Here is a 21,258-nt window from a genome sequence, read left to right as displayed (position 1 = left end):
GAAAAGTTTTCTTTCCTTAATTATTAGCTTTTACCTCATAAATATGAATGAAGGAATGAATGAATGAACGAATGAATGAACAAATGAATGAATAAGATGGTGATGAATATTGTCCTGGACGACCTACTGTGTACCTGGCCAAAGCTAAAATTTGATGATTGTATGGTTTTCCAAGAGGAAGTTTCTGAGAACTTTAGAATTGCTTTCATTACTGCCTCATTCTAGAGGAGCACTGCCCAATAGAAATATATTACGAGCTATATACATATATATTATATACATATAATTTCTTATAATTCCACCTAAAGTAAAAAGAAACAGGTATCATTAATTTTAATATTTTATTTAATCCAATATATTAAAAATATTATCTCAACATGTCATCAACATAAATTGAGATATTTTCCATTTTTTTATGCCAAGTCTTTGAAATCTATGTATTTTACACTTGTAAATATGAACCAGCCATATTCCAATTGCTGCATAGGCACGGGAGACCAGCCTTAATAGTAGGAAGTGGAGGCCTAGCGACCAGCCAATCTTCCTATCTGGGGCCTGATACCTCCGGGGATCCACTCTCAAACTCTACAGCCTCCAGCTATCTTTCTGAAAAAACCACCCTAATCGTGTCACTTCCCAGCTTAAGAGATCTCTGATATCTCCTCCTTCCCTAGGACAAAGTTTGAACACCTTTGCATGCTTTAAAAGACCCTTCACCATCGGGAAGCAGCAGAGAACCTAGTGCGGGGGATCATGACCTGAGCCGAAGGCAGAGGCTTTAACCCACTGAGCCACGCAGGTGCCCCCCCACCCCATTTTTCTTTTAAACTGTTCTCCCGTCTCCTCTCCCCTTGCATGATGTCACCGTCATGACAGAAACTGTTTTCTCACCCAATGATGGGCTTTTCCGCCCTCCTGGCATTTTCCATCCCCACTTGCAGAGCTCCTTGAAGACTCAGTCATCGTTGGTTCAAGGAGGCCCTACTGTCAGGCTGCGCGTGGACCCCTGTACCCCAACTCAAAGGGCCACAGGGAACCTCGCTGGCCAACTCTTAGCCCCCGCCCCCCCCCCACACCCGTGCCACCACGGACGTCCAGACCCTGTCAGCTCCACCTCGGCTCTAGCGTTAGTCCTCCTGACCCAGCTGGGCGGCTTGTTCACGCGTCCTCCCACCCCGTCCCCCAAACCACCAAACGCCCATTCTTGGTTATTTCTTTACACCGCGAAGCCTCAAAGCCGATGAGGGAGTGAATGACCAATTACACCGCACTTTCTCATCGGAGGAACTAAAGCACGGAATAAGAAGGGTTGAGGGGCCCATCCCGCCCCAAGTCCTCCTGTAGAATCTAGGCCTTCCCCAGAGCCGGGGCTGCCGGGATCACCGCACAGCCCTGAACACCGCCCCCGCCCCGCGAGGCGTTGACCTCCACAAACCCCCGGCCCCCGCCCGCAGCCAGTCGCCGCCAGCGTGGCTGGAGGCACCCGCGAGCGAAAGGGGCGGGCCGAAGCGAGGCGGCGCCCGCACCCGCGCGCGGGAGCGATCGAACGGGAGCCTCGGACCTGAGCTGCCGAAGAACGCACGTACCGGCAGCCGCGCGGAGGCTGGTGCGGCCGCGGCGCCGCGGCAACTACAAATCCCAGGGGGCGCCGAGGCTCAGAGGCGGAAGGGGCGAGCGGGGGGCGGGACAAGGCGAAGCGGGAGGGGCCGGGGCGGCCGAAGGGCCACGCTCCGGCTGCGGGCGCAGCGCGAGAGAGACCATGTCTGGGGGCAGCGGCTGCAGCCAGACCCCAAGTCGGGCCATCCCGGCCACCCGCCGGGTGATCCTCGGCGACGGCGTGCAGCTGCCGCCCGGGGACTACAGCACCACCCCCGGCGGCACGCTCTTCAGCACCACCCCGGGAGGTAGGCGCGGGCTCCCGGTGCGGGCGGCGCGGACTGACTGGGCAGTGCGAGAGGGTTCGGGAGCCGTCAGTCAGACGGGGCGAGCGGACTGAAGGGCGCGGTGGCTGGAATAAAGGCATCAGGGGGGCAGCGACGGTCACGGAGGGGGCCACCGGGAGTCAGCAGATGGCCGCTTCCCGACTGCCTGCCCCCTGGATGCGTGCTTCCGAGCCCGGGCTGCAAACTGCTCGGTTCGTTTCCTCCCGGGAGAGACAGCCGAGTCCCCCTGCCCAGACCGGCAGCACGCTTCCAGACCGACCACATGCTGGGGTGTGCTGCCCCTTGTGGGTGTGGGGGCGTTCTGAGGCAGCACAGCGTGGGGTCAGTGTGGCCTGGGAGTATGGAGAGGCCTGGCCTGGGGTTTTTAGGGGATGGGGATGGGCGTTCTCTGTTGGGATAAACGACTCTTGCAGAATCCTTTTTCTTTCCTGAGGCACCCCCAGTTTTGCAGTGGGCCAGCACCCTCTGACGGAGGATTTGGGCTGAGGGCGCTCGCCTGCCCCGGCCGCGCCTCACCTGCACCTGTGGCAGCTTGCCCATATGCGCATGTGGGATCTCTGCAGAGGGACGTGGGGCCTCGGGCAGGACTGTGCAGAAAAACACGTTCTTCTGTCGGGGGTGGGGGGCGGGGGAACCGTGTGACCTCCCTGAAAGTGCATGAGGAAGAGGAAGCTGAGCTGGCACGGGTGGGGGCCAGACTTGGGCTGCCTTCTGGAGCCGGGCATTCCCTCCCAGCCCGGGAGCCCCGGCGCACAGGCGCTGATGAAACCCGCCTGCCCGTTTGCATGATGAAATCCCCGTGGCTCACACTTCCCTACCATGCTCGCGCAGCTCTCACCCCGCTTTGCCCTCACCCCGCTCTGCCCTCACCCCGCTCTGCCCTCACCCCGCTTTGCCCTTCTCCCCTCCCTTCCACCCTCCTCCACCGCTCCGACCCATAGGCCAATTACTCGAAAACACCGCAGATAGTGGCGCTACGTTTTGAGGCAGGGGTGCCGGAGGACGCAGGCAGAGAGCGGCAGCCTGGTCCCTTGGCAGCCTCAGGGGCCACATGCTTATTTTCTCAGGCAATGGTCCCACCACCGGCAAGCACTGCCAGATCCGAGGTCTTGAACCCTTTGATCCAAAACATACAACGTTAGAATTGTTAAGGATCATAGATGTACTTGTTTGGTCCGGGCCCCAAACTTGGAAACACATGTTCCTTATCCAGGGTCGCATGGCTTCCTCAGATTGAACAAGAAACCGTGTCCAAGCATAGAGGGGGAAAATGCTCTCTCCTCTATTAAAAATGATTAAGGAAAATTTCTCAGCGAGCGTTCTTTCTCCACCCTTGACTTAAATTCTCTTTCCTTGCGATATAGGTCTTTTATGTAGTCCATTTGGTGGGCCTTCTCTGTGTCATGCTGGGTCTACCAGGATTTTTCCTGACAGTTTTGGGGTTCCTTCAAGTGAGGCTGTGAATCTCTACTTGATCTTTTTAGGGTGGGCAATGAGGCAGGTCTGAAGGCTCAAGTGCTCTTTCTTGCACCCTTTGTTGCTGGACGGGGGCAGGTCAGATTGGAATCCATGGCCAGGGTTACTGTTTATAGGGAACTCTGATCCATTTCTGACCATGGACTGGGAAATGGGTTTTGGGGGGAGGGGTGTTGTTTGTTTGTTTTTAGGGGTTTTTTTTGTTTGTTTTTTTATAAACCAGAACAAATCTCCCTGCCTTTGAAAGTTTTTAGTTGGGAGAGAGGGACAGGGGCACCTGGACCAGAGTGTAACTTTGTGTCTGAGACCAACTGGGAGAAAGCTAGCTGTGCCAGGAGCCTAAAGCCAGATTTCTTGTTTGGAGTGTTCAGCAGGACAGGCACAGCTCACAGTCCATAACCTGAAAACCACACCTTGCTTCTGCTAATGTGAGCGAGTCTGGTCTGCCTCAGTTAGCCAAGGCTTAGAGTCTTCCTCCAAAGCCCAACTTCACCCTATGTCTTTGCCAAGGCAAAGAAGCTTAACCTAACAAAAGGTCATTTCTAGCACCCTTTTGCTCCAGTCTAGAGTGCTGCTTCTCATTCCTCAATATATGTATAAATTACCTGGGGGCCTCACTTAAATGCAGACTCTGAATCTTTTTTTTTTTTTTAACATTTTCCTTATTAATTTGACAGAGAGAGATCACAAGTAGGCAGAGCAGGCAGAGAGAGAGAGAGAGAGAGAGGGAAGCAGGCTCCCTGCTGACCAGAGAGCCCGATGCGGGGTCTCTGGGATCATGACCTGAGCTGAAGGCAGAGGCTTAACCCACTGAGCCACCCAGGCACTCCACAGATTCTGATTCTATAGCTTCTGGATTTGGGCCTGAGATTCCACATTTCTAACCAGCTCCTAGTGATTGATCTCAGTACCATGCTGAGTACTCAAAAATTAGTGGAATGTGACTTCTCTCATCTTTTGACATCCCTGGGGTCTGGCAAAAAGTGATGCTTCTCACCAAGTAACCTCCTCTTGAGGTTGAGTTTGGCATCAGCCTTCAAACAAGGATCTAGAGAGAGTCTGTGCAGGCGCCCACACTAGCTTATTTGCAGGTGTCAGGAGCTCTCGCAGTGTCCACAGGTCACTCTTCCTGGGAATGGCACTGCAGTGTTTGTCCCCAGGGGAACAGGAACAGTAGCTGATTTGAACCATCTGCATTCCTAAGACGCCAGTTTACTTTCCATGGTCATTAACCTTTCACAAGCTAAATCACTAATCTGGTTAGAAGTCTGGAGAACTTTAGAGAAATATGTTAGAAGGAGTGTTATGTATGAGTATTTGAGCCAATGGAGTCTTAAAAATGACCAGTGACACCACAGACTAGCAGAATCTTTGAATGGGTCAGAAACCTTCCACCCCTCTCCCATTAACCTCCATGTTCCCCATTCCGTGTTGGATTCTTGACCCCCAAACCTCCAGGATTGCTTGGCTGGTAATCATACCCAAACCCCATACCTGGATAAGGTTAATCAGAAGAAGGCAGGTAAGGCTACAGGTGTTAATGGCACCCTTGGTTTAGATAAACAAAGTCTGTGCCCAGGAAGCTTACCCTGGAGCAGCTTCCAAGTCTTTGGCTATGGGACAGCCAGTGCTGGGAAGAGGAGGAGGAGGCCTCGGCACTGACGCTAGGGCACAGCCAGTGTCCCGAGGCTTCAGTCACACAGGGGAAGATTGTGTCTCCTCATTGTCCAGGGTCTCATCATTAAGGACAAGTTAAAAGAACCTGGACATTAAGACAGTGAGGGAAATGTAATGGGTTCTCTCCTCACACTGTTCTGAGCTTCCTTTTAAAGCATTTAGAGCATTCCACATTGTCCCTCATTAAAGGCTTTGATCGGGGGCCCGGGCGTAGAGCACCCCAAACTCTCCCTCATGCCCATCAGCCTCCCGGGTTGTAAGGCATTCACCACATCCAAAACCGGAAGACAGTCTGACCTCAAGGGCTTGGCTTGCTACTTAGGAAGATGGAAACACGCCTGAAACAGAATTGGAAGCATCAAAGTTGTAGCATAGAATGAGGTAATTAGGCAGATACCCCGCACCCTCCATAACCAGTAGAACTTGTATGATTCTCACGTGAGAATTGCCTCTTCCACGTCTTCAGCCTGCTAGGCCTTACATGCTAATAATGCACAAATAGCTGTGAGATCTCATTGCTTTCTGAGGCTTACATTTTGTTGTTGTTGTCTTCCAGTATCCTCAGAGGATGGCAGGGCCTGATTTAAAAGAGGAGTTTGATTTTTAACTTCTGTGTGTTTTTCTGAAAGAGCAAAAAAGTCCTTCATTACCAAATGAAGGACAGGCAGGGTGGCACTATGTTCGTCTGCTGTGTAAAGCAGGGAGGCATTTTCTCCTCTGGGTCTTTATTTGATATCCTTGCAGAGGAGGAAAGGAACATGGGACAGCAGTATGGAAAAGAGGATTCCTTCCCAGAGGGAAGGTTTTTAGCAAAGAATGTTCATTTGTACACCTAGATTTTACATGTTCAGACAAACAAACAGAAAACCTGTCACTTTCAGGTCTCAGCCACGCCCATGCTCTTCTTCCATTATGATTCATGACAAATTAATCACGTGTGTTTGTTTACATGTTTGTTCCCTGGAGTAGAAGGGAAGTTCTTTCCCAGCAGTGTTACTCGTCTTCCTATTGTGGCTTTTGAGTGCTGAGTCAGGTGTTTAGAAAGTGAAGGGTTGGGGCGTCTGGGTGGCTCAGTTGTTAAGCGTCTGCCTTCAGCTCAGGTCAGTATCCCAGGGTCCTGGGATCAAGCCCCGCATTGGACTCCCTGCTCAGCAGGGGTGTCTGCTTCTCCCTCCTTCTGCCTGCCACTCCACCTGCTCGTGTGTTCTCTCTCTCTCTGTGTCAAATAAATAAAATCTGAAAAAACAAAACAAAGAGTTGAAAAGACTCCTAGAATGACAGTATTCTTTTTTTAATTTTTAATTTTTTATAAACATATAATGTATTTTTATCCCCAGGGGTACAGGTATGTGAATTGCCAGGTTTACACACTTCACAGCACTCACCGAAGCACATACCCTCCCCAGTGTCCATAACCCCACCCCCCTTCTCCCAAACCCCCTTCCCCCAGCAACCCTCAGTTTGTTTTGTGAGATTAAGGGTCACTGATGGTTTGTCTCCCTCCCAATCCAGAATGACAGTATTCTCAGGGTAACCTGTCTCCTTTGCCATCAGGCCTGAGTCTGAGCTGGCTTAATGGTAACATTCAAATTTTTCTTTTCTGCCCATACAGCTGCGGGGTACATACACTTGTTTACCTTGGAATGTCCCAGGGACAAAACTACTTTCCCTGAACTTCCTCACTTACCCCGGTATTATAGAGAACAGTATTACTAATACTACTGTTTCAGTTATTGAGCAGAAAGAAGTGGCCCTTATACGGAACATGTCACTAGTGGGGCCAAGGCTTCAGACACCGGGACAGATGCTCCTTGTTTATGTTTGCACCCAGCATCACTGATTAGGCAAGGAGTAAGTCACACCTGCCCATGACATTTGGATGATCAGGGACATGGGCGGCACAAGTATCTTGTAATCCAGTGTCCGTGTCCCTGAAATTCTACTGAGAGCTCAGATACTAGGCCTGGAGTGTCAAAAAACGTAGTTTAACTTCAGCAACAATGATTTGTTATTTCTCTCCATTCTTTGGGCTGGTTGGGCATTCTTAAGAAGCTTCCTGAGGTCACTCATCTGGTGACATAGAGTTGGCAACTAGATTGTCCTGGGCTTGAAGGTCCAAGATGGCCTTACCCACGTGTCTGGGGCATTGCTAGGGACACCTGGAAGGCTGGGAGTTCTCTGTTTTCTTGGGCCCATGCATTCAAGAGTCTAACCTGAGCTTATTTATATGAGTTTTCAAGGCCCCTTGAGACCTTGGCCCACATATGCAGTATTCTATCTGTCAAAGCAAGCCACAGAGCTAGTGCTGATTCCAAGAAGGGGGAGATGATTGCCTTGGAATGAGAAAGTCTCCTGTAGGGCAGGGATGGGAAGAGTTCAGGGGCCACATGTTCAGGCAGTCTTCCACAAAGGCCAAGCCTCAAAGTGTGGTCCTTTGAGGAAACTTACCTGGCCATCCTGCTGTGTGGCCAAGCAGACCCAAGTCCAGGTATAGAAACAGACCAGAATCACAAGCCTCTGAATTGACTGTTGGGTTAAGAACTGAGGACACCTTCCTGAAAATGCTGTGCCTGTTTTCAAGGCCCAACGTTCAGCTCCACAAAGCAAACGATACAGGTGGCCATGATGCCAAGTCCCTGGGAAATACCTGCCATTTGTGCCATGCTCCCCCTGCTACCTGCTACCTGCTACAGGCTAGGCCGCCTCTACTTTCCTCCTCAAGCAGCCAGACTTTTGGAACATCCTTCAGAGGAGCCCATGCTTGCCCTGCCCAGCTGCTCCTGCCCAGCACCCCCATTTGAACTTCCTTGATTTCCTGGAGTGCTGGCAGGAGGATGGAGTCAGGTTCGGAGCTGAAAATGTGTAGGAGTGAGAATGCCAGCAGGGGCAGGTTGGCCCAGAACTTCCTTTGGTTTCCTGGTGACACCAGATCTACCTTAAAGAAAGTGCGTGTGTACATTGATTTATCTTCTGCCCTTTGGAATACAAGGGGGAAAGCAGGCCTATATTAATTTGCTAGGGCTACCATAACAAGATACCACAGACGGGGTGACTTAAACAACAGAAATGTATTTTCTCACAGTTCTGGAGGCTGGAAGTCCAAGATCAAAGTACTATCCAGGCTGGTTTCTCTTGAGGCCCTTCCCATTGGCTTGCAGATGGCTGTCCTCCTGCTGCCTCATTTTTAAAAAAAAGATTTTATTTATTTATTAGAGAGAGAGTGAGAGAGAGCATGAAAGGGGAGAAGGTCAGAGGAAGAAGCAGACTCCCCACAGAGCTGGGAGCCCGATGCGGGACTCTATCCTGGGACTCGGGGATCATGACCTGAGCCAAAGGCGGTGGCTTAACCAGCTGAGCCACCCAGGTGCCCCTCCTGCTGCCTCTTTACTGGTATCTGCGGTATCTCCCCCCCCCCTTTTTTTTTTTTAAAGATTTGATGTATTTATTTATTTGGGAGAGAGAGAGAGGGAGCATATATGTGTAGACTCCCCACTGAGCACAGAACCGGGGCAGGGGAGCGGGGAAGCTCAATCACACAGTCTTGAGATCATGACCTGAGCTGACACTAAGAGTTGGGCGCCTAACTGAGCCACCTAGCCACCCCCTCCACACACTTAGGGCATCTGTGTATTGGATCAGGGCCCCACCCTAACAGCCTTGTTTGAACTTAATGACCTCTTTAAAGACCTTATCTCCAAAGACAGTTTGATGGAGGTCCTGGAGGTTGGGACTGAAGCCAACGAGTTTGGATGTGGTGTGGAGGCAGTTCACACAGCAAACGGCCCCTCCCTTTTCCAGCCACAGCTTTTGTTGCTGTGGAACGGGAGGCATTTTAGATGGGCACTCCCTTTTGGTAATGAATTCCAGGGGTAGCTTTCCCTGTTCTGCACTGGTGCATTTTGAAGCGTTTGGGGGCAGGTGAGGGAAGGGGAAGGAGCTTGGCCAGCCCTTAGAATAATTACTCCGGCTGTTTTGTTCTGCAGGTTTCTGCAAAAGCTCCGTCCCTGCTGCTTTATTTTCAAATAAAGTGGACTATTCCCTCACACATCAGGGCGTCAAAGGCAAGAGGGCCCTTTGTCACTCACCGATTGCCCTCATTTGGTATTTAAGGAGCTTTGTAACATTTTTGGCCCCCGAGAAACATCCAGATCTTGGTTGCCTTTGCAGAGCTAATAGGGCCAGAAGTGAAAAATCTTGGACCAAGCAAGCTCTGATTCTCTACCCAAGATTTTCCCCCTGACAAGGTGGCTCAGCTTGCTAAACAGACTGCCTGGTGTGTGGTGGGCGAGGAGGGAGACCCCTAGTAGACCCTGTGAGTTTGCCTCCACGATGACACAGAGCTGCTGGCGAGAGCTGAGTGTAGAAGGATCTGGAGTATTTAGTTCACGGGCTGCTGGCATCTGAGCATAGGCATCTGAGCCTCCCCCGAGCATGTTTGAAACACTCTCCCTTTCCCTGGAATGGGAACAGCAGTTCTAGGAATTCTGTGCTTGTACTCTTGCTAGGCCTCACGTCACCCGCTCAGGGGAAGAATGTTTCCACCAGGGGAGGCACAGGGGGAAAGCAAGGGACAGGCTGGGTTCAATTTACAGAAGTGGTGGCCAGCCCCCTTTTGAACCCAGTGTGGGTACTGTGGGAAGGTGGAGAAGAGATCAGGGCAGGCCTCTCTCAGGGAACATCCTGTTCTGGCCAGATCCTGAGAAGAATAGGTAAAAGTCAGAAGATCCCCGAGGCCTGGCAGCCTGGGTCTGCTTGGCTAGTTTTAAACAGAGGTTGGATTGGAGGCAGGACAGGCTAGGTCTGCTCCTGGGGACAGACTTTCTGAGCCTCAGTTTCCTGTCTGTGAGTTGAGGATACTGTATCTCCCGTGTGGGGAGTGGGGGAATGGGAGCACTGAGATCTGGCATAACAGGCTCTGAGCACAGCGTCTGGCCCACAGTGATTGCATCTTCACAGTACTCCTGGGAGGTGAGTTAGTACCCTCCTCTTAGAGCTGAGGAATTCAACTGCCCTTCAGGGTTGAGGGGCTGGTACTACACACCCAGGTTTGAGCCCAGAACTTGAGCCTCCCAGCACTGTGGCTGTTTGCACCACCCCATTGGCCACCTGCCAACAAGAAGATCCCCAAAATAGACGGTAGTGTGTCAGAGCTGGAACAGACCCTAAAGATTACCTATAAGGCCTGGCACATGGTTGGGGCTTTAAAAATCGTTTGAATGAGCCTGGTACACTGCCCTTATTTACAGGTAAGGAAAACAGACCCAAGAGGATGTCTGCATTCTTTTTTTTTTTTTTTTTTTTTTTTTTTTTTTTTTAAGATTTTATTTATTTGAGAACAGAGAGAGAGAGCACAAGCGTGGAGGGCCAGAGGAAGAGGGACGAGCAGGGAGCCTGACTCAGGGCTCAATCCCAGGACCCCAGAATCATGACTAGAGCTGAATGCAGACACTTAACCAAGTGAGCCACCCAGGCGCCCCAGAACGTCTGCATTCTTTGTACATTCAAGCAAACTGTCGTCACCACAAGCATGCCTCGAGAAAAAATACCATTCTTGTATTTGGTGCACATCTGAAATTTTTAAAGTCCTAAATGACACTGGTTTCCCAAACATGCCAAAGCTCATGTTGATTCTTGAAGCACGTTTCTGTGGACTGAAAAAGGGATAGAGGCTGTCCTTACCCACCCTCCTCCACCCCTAGTTTCTTTTCAAGGTTGCTTACCTCCCATCTGATTTGTCCTAGCTCTAACCATATAATTGGTCCCTAAAAATCTGTCACCTGAAGGCATGCTAGTCGTAAAAGCTAGGCTTTGTTCGTAACGGTCTTATCTTGTGTCAGCCGCTGTTCTAATCCACGCCATAACCCTATGAAGTTGGGAGTTAAAGTCTAGCACACAGCAGCCCTGAGAGGTGCTAGAGGGAAAGCTCTGTGCTCCACTTACCCAGTCCAGCAGGGAGCCCCAAGGCTTTCTAGGGAGAGCAGGGAGAGTCTACCTAGCTCCAGCCAGGGCCATTTTAACTTGACTTACTGGAAAAGGAGATTCTTACCCTATCTCCATATTTATTTGTTTGCTTAATGCCCTGTGTATTAGACTTTTGTATTAAAAAACAAAATCTGCTCAGTGTAAAAGAGGTTCACTTTGCCTGGATTATCTTACTCCCCCAGAGGTCACCAGACACAAAATATGTACAGTCCTGTGACTGTTTCACACAATATGTCATGGACAATGTATGTGTTTTCCAAATAGTAACCGTACAGCACTGAATTGTAGGTCTGATCCATAATTTAACCTGTCATTTAATATAAAAAAAATCAAAGTTTTCATACATATATGTGTTTGTATAAATATATTATTCTCTTTTGTATGAGCCTGATTTTTTTCCATAAAGTCTGTTCAAGTTAGACGTAAGTTGTTTATATACATAAATACTTAAATCTCAAGTTTGTTAAAAGGCTCCTAAGAAAGCAGTAACTTCTTGCCTCTCAACCTCCCCTCACTCTTTAGAAGCAACCAGTGTTTTCCAGCTCTTTCTCTGGGGATTTACCCCCATATTTCTAACTTTTTCTGGATTTACCTATTGATAGAGGGGAACTTATCACTTAAACACCCTCCTCTTTCCATTCCCCAATAGAATTATACCATGATTTTTTAAAAAAATATGCCTTATTTTTATTACTATGACCCTTGACAAGCCAGGTAGTTAATTATTGTACAGCTTTTTTAAAAAAGATTTTATTTATTTGAGAGAGAGCACACACAAGCTGGGGAGAGGGGCAGAGGGAGAGGGAGAAGCAGGTTCCCCACTAAGCAGGGAGCCTGACCAGGGGCTCAATCCCAGGACCTTGAGCTGAAATCATGACCTGACCCAAAACTAAGAGTTGGATGCTTAACTGACTGAGCCACCCAGGCACCCCATTGTACAACTTTAAAAAAATATATAGTTAATTATTGCTTCATTGTAAAATATGGTTAGTTTTGGGTTTCCGCTCTTGGTTTCGGCTCAGGTCATGATCTCATGGGTCCTGAGACTGAGCCAACCTCAGGCTCTGCACTCAGCAGGGAATCTGCTTAAAGATTCCCTCCCTCTGCCCCTGCCCCCCCACTTTCGTGAATGTGTGTGTGTGTGCGCGCGCACACACACACACACATCCTCCCTCTCTCCCTCTTCCCTTCTCTTTAAAATAAGGAAATCTTTCAAATGTAGTTAGTTTGAGGGTGCCTGACTGACTCAGTCCATAGACCATGCAACTCTTGATCTCGGTTGTGAGTTTGAGCCCCACATTGGGTATAGAGATTACTTTTAAAAATGTGCTTAGTTTTCATTCAAGTAAGTCTTCCACACCCTCCAGCACCTCTAAAATACTCAACAAAATACAGTCTTACACACAAAATCCGAATTCTGGATTTATCAGTCCGTTCTATTCCCTCTGTTGGGAACTGACAGGGTTTGGCTGCTCTGGACCTGCTATGTAACCACTGATATGAGATCCCCTAAAGTTCTTACTCTTGGTTTGATTTTGGTAGAATATTCCTCCTGTCGTGTTCTGAAAACGTCTCTGTTCTACTTTTACTTGATTGGTGTTTGGCTGGGCATCAAGCCAGGCCGAAATGGATTCCCTCTCAGGACTGTGAAAGCATTGGCCCACCGTCTTCAGGCATCCAGCATTGCCATTGAAAATGTCTGTGCCATTCTTTTTTTTTTTTTTTTTTCTTATTTTATTTATTTATTTGACAGAGAGAAATCACAAGTAGTTGGAGAGGCAGGCAGAGAGAGAGAAGGAAACAGGCTCCCTGCTGAGCAGAGAGCCCCATGCGGGACTCGATCCCAGGACCCTGAGATCATGATCCGAGCCGAAGGCAGCGGCTTAACCCACTGAGCCACCCAGGCGCCCTGTCTGTGCCATTCTTATTCCCAATCCTTGTGAGCACCTGTTGTATTTTTCCCTTTCTGGAAGATTTTAGGATCTTTTTACTCAAACAATTGAGAAATTTCCCAATGAATTTTAAGTTGGTACTTTTAATTCATTACACGAGATACTGAAAGGGCATTTTTCAAAGACTGATCTCTTACAATTCAGGAAATTTTTCTTTCTTTCTTTCTTTTTTTTTACTTTTTTAGTAAATTCCTTCTAGCAGTTTCTCTCTTCTCTCTTTTTTCACTGTTATCTGATACTAGATTTCTAATTTGTTCTTTTTTTGTCTGTTACCTTTTTTGCCCCTTCTGTTCTTTAAAGTCTTCAAAAAGTTTAAAAAACAGTGAAGTCTCTTTGCTGTTTCCCTCTTGGTTTGTTTGGGTCTCTCCATTGATGTAAGCTTTTCTCAGAAATGCGTGGAGGCATCTGGCTGGTTATATTTAAGAGTGAGCACTGCAGAGCTGACTGGAGGCCCTTTGCAAGGTGTGGAGGCAGGTGGGTGCACTCAATCTGGGGGCTAGCTGCTGTTTTTCATCCAGAACCCCCTTCCCAAAATCAACATCAGTCAGTCTTTATCATTGATCTGTATTCTGAAGCGGGGCAGGGCTGGGCGTTTGAGGCTCACCATTCAGGAAGTCAACTTGAACTTAACTGCCCTGTCTTCCCTCCCTCCTGGAGTGAGGGCATAGGAGATCTCTGCCTGTTGTTAGCCCCCTTCCCATTTTCCATGATGCCTCTAATTCCTGAACCTTCCTGGGGTTCTGCAGAACCCCACTTCCTATTGCAACATCCACCCCCACGTCCCCACATTTAGATGCCCCCCATCCTCTCTGTTAGAACTGTTCCTCCATTCGCTTTCTGTATTCACAGATTGTGATTTGGAGTCCCATTTTGAGCCCCCCTTGCTTCCAACTTGAGTATGTGCTTGTGTTTCTTGTTTTATTTCTTGGTGTTTGCATGATTTTTGAGACAAGCGGGGGGGGGGGGGCGGGGAATGTCTTGGCTTTGCCATCTTGAAGCCTCCTAGAGCCCCGAAGCTCTTCATGCTCTTGTTTGTAGAAGCCTAACGGAGTTGGGTCATTTTCCCTAATATAGAAAGAGAAAGTAGGCCCTCAGCTCTACTTTGTGGAGATCACCAGGTGTGATACCCACACACCCCAGAGGCCCACACCTGATCAATAGCCTCCAGCTGTTGCCACTTAGCCTCTTGCAGGGACCTTGGCATTCCCCCCAACCCCTCCACCCTGCCGCGGTTTCCATTTCCTGCTCCTGTATGCAGGCCAAGTCCCCATCTCGGGAGACTGTATTTTAGCCAAGGGTGCCTATTTTTGACAATATGAGAATGTGTGTTTTGTTGTTTGTCTCATCTGTGGGAGACAGAGGGAGTTTCCAGAAGATCACTGTTTGCTGAAGCTGTGTGGTAGTATAGCCCACAAAGGGATAGAAGAAGAAAGGGTTGAAAAGCTAAAGCTGCTTCCATGGGAAACATTTCCACTACCTTGCTCTCCATCTCATATTCCTCACTGACCCCAAATGAGTGGGAGGGGGTTTAGAGGCCCCTGCAAGGCTTGGCGCCTTTGACAGCCGACTCGTGAACACCCCCTCCCGCCCTCCTTGCAGGCTCCCTCCCCCGCGCCCTCCCTCTGATGGCAGGTGTCCTGGGTGCCTCCTCTGCTGGCATTTAGTTCCTGGGCTTTATTAGCTCAAATGAGGATTCTTATTTTTAAACAGCTGCCCTAGGTGTAGGACAATAGGCACAGAGGCTCTTTTTCTCTTCTAAGAGTAATCAATGATTTAAAAATCACCTGGTGCCACTTCCCAGTATCCACCCCCCCAAAATTGAAAGCAGGGTCTTTGCAGAGCTCTTTGCACATGTGTGTTCACAGCAGTAGTATTCACAATAGCCGAAAGGTGGAAGCAACCTAGATGTCTGTGGATAAACAAAATGTGGTATATCCATGCGATGGAGTATTACTCAGCCTTAAAAAGTAAGGAAATTCTGGGACGCCTGCGTGGCTCAGTGGGTTAAAGCCTCTGCCTTCTGCTCAGGTCATGATCCCAGGATCCTGGGATCGAGCCTCACATCGGGCTCTCTGCTCAGCAGGGAGCCTGCTTCCTCCCCTCTCTCTCTCTCTCTCTCTCTCTCTCTGCCTGCTGCTCTGCCTATTTGTGATCTCTGTCTGTCAAATAAATAAATAAAATCTTAAAAAAAAAAAGTAAGGAAATTCTGACACCTGGTCCACATGTGGACATTATGCCAAGTGAAATAAACCCGTCACAGAAAGACAAATACCGTACGATTCCACTTGTATGAAGTACCTAGAGCAGTCTGATTTGTAGAGACTGAAAATAGAATGGTGGTTTCCAAGGGCTAGGGGGAAAGGAGATAGGAGTTGCTATTTCCTGGGTATAGAGTTTCAGTTTTACAAGATGAAAGCGTTTTGGAGATTGGCTGCACAACACTGTGAATGTAGTGCACTGTACACTTAGGAATGGCTATGATGGCAAATTTTATGTTATTTGTATTTTACCACAATGTAAAGAAAAAAAAAATCTCACGAGGCTCATGACTTTAAAGAGCTTCTCCAGAAACTACTGACCCCCAGTCTTTTGGGTTTCGGGTCTTTTAAATTTTTTTTAAGGGAGGAAAAGAGGTGGGGGAGGGGCGGAAGGAGAGTGAGAGAGAGCCCAATGGGGGGCTTGAGCTTACAGCCCTGAGATCATGACCTGAACTGAAATCAAGAATTGGATGCTTAGGGGTGCCTGGGTAGCTCCATTAGTCGAGCATCTGACTCTTGGTGTTGGCTCAGGTCATGATCTCAGGTCAAGAGAACAAGTCCTAAGTCAGGTTCTGCGCTCCGAGCAAAGTCTGCTTGAGGATTCTTTCCCTCTGCCCCTCCCTCACACGCACCTGTGTGCCTGTGCGCAAACGCTCTCTCAAATGCATAAATAAATAACGTCTTTTTGGAAAAAGTCAGACTTTTAATCAACTGAGCCACCCTGGTGCCCCCCGCCCCAGTTCTTTTTGAAGACTATTGAATCTCTAACTCTTAGGTGCCACTTTGATGGGGTCAGTTCCCGATTCTTTGGTGAACAAAGCAACAAAAAAGTGAAGCTGGAGGGAGGCAAGGACAAGGGAGATTCTTGCTGAGTCTTGAGGATTAAGAAACAGAAGCGTGGTCCATCTCCGAATCCAGGGCATTTACCCTCAAGGAGAAGCCACTGTACTTCTCCGTTTGTAGCCTCTGGGTTCACAGGCACTTAGGCCTTCATGTTACCAATGAAGAAACTGAGGCCCAGAGAGGGAGGAGCAGAGCCTCCAATGCAGGCTGGGTTTTGTGTGCTTTGCTTTACACCTTCCCACTAAGAAATGTGAGCTATGAGCTATGGCCCACGGGGTGATGATGATTTTTTTAATTTGACAGACAGAGATGACAATTCAGCTTTACTGCCCCTCAGGCAAGGAGAGTGGGACAGGGTAACTGCCTAGGTCAGGCTGCAGTCAGATGAGGACAGGCAGGGAGGCCAAGTGCACCTGTTGGTATCTTACCATTTCTCTGCTGCTCACATTCCAGCCCTCGGTAGAAGGACCCTAACCTCATGCATTCAGACTCAAGAGCTCAAGGGTGCAAATGGGTTCCTCTCCTGGGGTTGCTCCTGGAGAGCCTGGTGCTCAGCATTGAGATGTGGATCCCCACTGTTGGAATGTCACTGTCGCCCTTAAGTGGGGAAAATCCTTCGGGTTTATTGACAAGGACATTCCTGAAGTCTTTAAATCATCACTTCTAAACTCCGGCACCCATATTCTGTCTGCAGTTTGTACTATACCTTGTCTTCTTTTTGTATATATCTTTAATATTCATCTTTATATCATTTACCTTTTTGACTTAGTTTCTGTTATTTTATTATATATATTATCTATAACATACATGCTATTATCATATCCACTGATATCCTATCCTATATTAAAAGGAAACTTGATATCACGACTATATATGGAAAGCCAGATCCACTTACCATAAATAGAAGGTAACTATAAAAAGAAATATAATGACACCAAGACAGTTTTAAATTCTAGCTGGATTCCACTGCCTGCTGAAGGCTTTGAGGCGGAGACCTGCTCTTTGTTGAAAAGGGAGAATCAGGAGTTTGAGGGAGGCATTGAAGAGACGTTACTAGTGCCATCCTGGTGCTTAGAGGTCATGCTGAGTAAACAGGGACCGAACATGAATCACTTCTCACTAGTCACTGTTCTTTGATGAAATCAGCTGGGGCACAAGAATCCTGGGTCCTGGACTATAGAAAATGTTCCTTTTTAAAGTATCAGGAAACCGTCCTCACAGGGTGGGTCCTGGGTGTGGTTTAAGGATAGTGAATAACTCCATGAGACTTGGTCCCCACCCAAGGGTGATGCTTGGGAAAAGAGAGTGAAGAGGGAGTGGACAGAACACAGGCCAGGTGCAAGCCTTGTTTTCAGTGACACATCAGAGCAGATATCACACGGAAGACGGGCTTAGCAGGAGAGCCTTTGGTGAGAAGACCCCATGGGCCACTCCTGTCCACAAACCCCAGGTGGGAGAGTTCTCATTTTTACTAGTTTGGGGGATTCACTCAACTTTCTCTTTGCTCATCTATAAAATAAAGTTACAGATTCTGGAAATCCCATGCGGGTACTCGAAGTACTGAATTGAAAAACGAATTAAAATGTACCCTTTAGGGGAGCTTGGGTGGCTTAGTCAGTCAAGCATCTGCCTTTGGCTTAGGTCATGATCCCTAGGTCCTGGGATCGAGCCCCCCATCATCAGGCTCCCTGCCCACTGGGGAGTCTGCTTCTCCCTCTCCCTCTGGACCTCCTCCTGTGTGTGCTGTCTGTTAAATAAATAAAAAACATGTATCTTCTGTAATATTGGCTGTGATTGTCCTGAGTAATAGCACTGAGCACTGATGAGGTAAGGGAGCTGATGGGTTTTAAGGAGAGAGCCCAGGGGAGAAGGTGCAGTGTGGCGGGCTGCTAGGCCTCTTCTTCCATCGGAGCGTCCACATGATGGGGTTGGTGGTTCTGAGGCAGCAGAGGAGGGCTGCAGCAGGACGCCTGAATTTGCCTTGCTCCTCCCTTTATTTGTGTGTGTGTGTGTGTGTGTGTGTGTGCGTGCACGCGCGCGTGCGCTTTTTTTTTCTTTTTTTTTTTTTTAAGTTAACTCTACCCACAAGGTGGGCCTCAGACTCACAACCCTAAGATCAAGAGTCATATGCTCTGCTGACTGAGCCCTCCAGGCACCCCAGCCTCACTCCTCCTTGATCTGGCTTTTGCAGAAAAACATGCCACCTCTGCTAGAGCCATGCCTCAGAACTGGAAAATAAGCAGGTAGGAGGTTGGAGATGGCTTTTTCAATGTCCCTGCCCCGCTGCAGGTACCAGGATCATCTATGACCGGAAGTTCTTGATGGAGTGTCGGAACTCACCTGTGACCAAAACACCTCCGAGGGACCTGCCCACCATTCCCGGGGTCACCAGCCCCGCCAGTGAGGAGCCCCCCACAGAGCCCAGCCAGAACCACCTGCGCAACAGCCCGGAAGATAAGCCAGCCGGCGGTGAGTGACAGGGCTCGACCAGGCTCTTCCTCAGGAAGGGACGTATGTGGCCGGTGGGGTCCCTTCAGAGAGGATATTTCAGGGAAGGGAATGATGGTCACTTCCCCGCCTTCTGTGGAGCAGCTCAGAGACCAGACAAGGGGTGTCGGGAGGGTGGGTAGAAGTCTCAGCGGCACCAACCTTCCCCATGGAAGGGGTCCAAGAACTCCAGGAGAGGTGGTTTGGCCCCATCAGGTAATCTAATTCGTGGGGAGCTTGTTTGAAATGATGCTCAGGAAAGGAGAGTGAAGAGGGAGTGGCTAGAACACAGACCAGGTGCAAGCCCTGATTTCGGTGACACATCAGAGCAGGTGTCACAGGGGAGACTATTCAAACAACTGACATCAGCGTGACCCTTGGTATAATTGTCCCTGAAGCATTTCCTTGTGTCTGCCACATTTGGGACACACCCATGGTGTGCATGTTGAGGACATGACTTATCAAAGATACAGTAAACTTGCCTTCTGGGAGATTATAGGCCTATAGGATCAGGAAAGCATCCGGGGTGCCTCCTGTCAGAGTAATGATCACTAGTGGGCTCTTGATGAAGACCAATCAAAACAATGCAACCCGTTGTTTCTGCAGGTTTGACATGGGGCAGCTAGGTCCTTCCTGATATCTTACCCCACCTTCCCCCCACCCTGATGAGGGTGACCACCCCAGCGGAGGTGTGTGTGAATGCACTCTGTGTGGCGTCGTGACTAGCTCACCAGAGTGGCTCAGCTCTTCTGCTGTGGGAGGATGAAGTGTAAGCACTTGCAGACAGCCTGTGAGTCCCATCGGAACCCGCTGACCCTTCACCCGGAAGGCAGTGGACCAAGGCCAGACAGGAAGCAACTGAGACCTCGGGCTGGGCTGGCCCTGCTGACAGCTGCAGAGTCCATCTACCTAGGGCCTGCAGGACGTGATTCATAATTACCCTGGGGACCCCACAGTCCATGCCCGACAGCCCTTGCTTTGCCTTGCCTTGTAGACTTGGAGAGCACTGGGAAGGAGGGAGGAAGGGAGGTGAAGCTGGGCACACACAGAGCAGTGTGAAGGACCGCACACACAGAGCAGTGTGAAGGACCGCTCCAGGCAGTGTGGTCACTGCCTTTCGTTGAAGGATGCAGAGAAGGATGGACAGATTCATGGGGTCAGCTCCATGGTACTTCCCACCCACCCCCTTTTGCCTCAAAAGTTGAGGATGGAGATAGTCATACCTGACATTGTGGAACCATCACTACCTGCTGGCTGCGGCAAGTCCCTCCCAGTTTCTGGAGCTTTGCTCACCCACCGCAAATGCAGGGTTGGCCCAGAGGTGCCCCAGGCTGACCAACCCTGAACCACAATAATGGCTTAAGAGTTCCGTTGTGCTGGTGAGGGATGGACATAATTTTTCATTTTGCTTAACGGGATATTAACCAAAGCCTCTAGCCTTGGACCATATATTTGGATAAATATAACCAGAAGAAGTGGCCAGTTTCCTTCTGGGGGCCGGGGTGGGCATCTCGGTACATAGAACCTCAAAGCAGCCTTACTTGAGAGATCATGAATGAGGCAGCTCCATTTAAGAAAACAACCTCCTGCAGCCTGAGTTGCTTGGAGATCTTTGTGGAAAGAGTTAGGGTGAGGGCAGTGAGTAGCTGAATTACCAAAATAACCCCTTTACTGCAGAGTCAGGCTAGTCCATGGGTATTTGGACATATGCCTCGTGGGTTGTGTTACGAACTTCAAAACCACAGTTGGGACACATGCTTGAAAAAGGTTTTTGTTTAAGGAATATTCTTCTGTGAGGTTATATTTATATCAAAGTCAAGTAAACATTCATTCTTATTAAGAGAAATAAAAACTGTACAAAAATTAGGACAGTCCCTTCTCTTGTGGGGAGACCCAGGCTCTACTCTTCCTTTAGGATTAGGGAAGAGAGTACAGCTGGACCTTCAGGCCTGTTTCCAGGAAATCCTACTGGAGTCCTGCCCTCCCTCTATTCTCCTTCGCCCCCACTCTTAGGAACAACAAAATGAAAAATAACGCCTCTCCCTGGCCTCTAAAATATGGGCCCTACCATTCACCTGTTGCTTACTTGGCTGTCTGCCCCTTCTCTCCCTAGGTGAAGAGTCACAGTTTGAAATGGACATTTAAAGGACCAGCCATTGAATCGAGCAATGCCTCAGGGCACCCCTGGCCCTTCTCGGGAGAAAAGTCACACCAGCCAGGCCTTTTGCAAGTCATAATCCTGGGCAGGCATTGAGTATGTGGTCGGCCATCCCGGCCCTCGGGCATGGGATGGTCAGCCATCCCATGCCCTTCCTCATTCAGGGCACCTGCTCCCCCTTCCTCTTCGAGAACACCAGCGGATACCTCCATGTGCCTCCCCTCAGGGGGGAGCTGCCACCCTAAGGGAAGTGACTCTCGTGGGCACAGCCTGCAGCCCAGGGCCAGGATTGGATGTGGAGGAGCCCTTCTGAGTGATTATCCAGCTCTTCCGGCCCCAGCCTCTGGGGGCGCACCCACCCCTTCCTTAGGTTGGTGTCCCCTCCTTCCCCAAGAGAGGAAATAAAAGCCACCTTCGCCCTAGGGCCAAGAGTTGGCCCCTGTCTGAGCTCTTTTCAACTCCATCTGGATAACTAACACCAA

General features: G+C 49.3%; 1 protein-coding gene across 1 annotated transcript; it reads left to right on the top strand.

The window, feature by feature from the left end:
- The first annotated feature begins 1,682 nt into the window (after positions 1-1,682).
- EIF4EBP1 (eukaryotic translation initiation factor 4E binding protein 1) lies at positions 1,683-21,207 on the top strand. The gene is made up of 3 exons (XM_004758238.3): positions 1,683-1,904; positions 18,421-18,600; positions 20,732-21,207. The coding sequence occupies exons 1-3, from the start codon at positions 1,760-1,762 to the stop codon at positions 20,761-20,763; spliced, it is 357 nt and encodes a 118-aa protein (XP_004758295.1). The 5' UTR covers positions 1,683-1,759; the 3' UTR covers positions 20,764-21,207.
- The last annotated feature ends 51 nt before the right edge of the window (positions 21,208-21,258 follow it).

Source organism: Mustela putorius, unplaced genomic scaffold (genome assembly GCF_011764305.1).
Source record: "Mustela putorius furo isolate JIRA1106 unplaced genomic scaffold, ASM1176430v1.1 tig00003976_pilon_pilon_pilon, whole genome shotgun sequence".
Classification (NCBI taxonomy): Eukaryota; Metazoa; Chordata; class Mammalia; order Carnivora; family Mustelidae; genus Mustela; species Mustela putorius.
The sequence above is the reverse complement of the archived record's forward strand: the minus strand, read 5'-3'. Positions and strand labels throughout refer to the sequence as shown.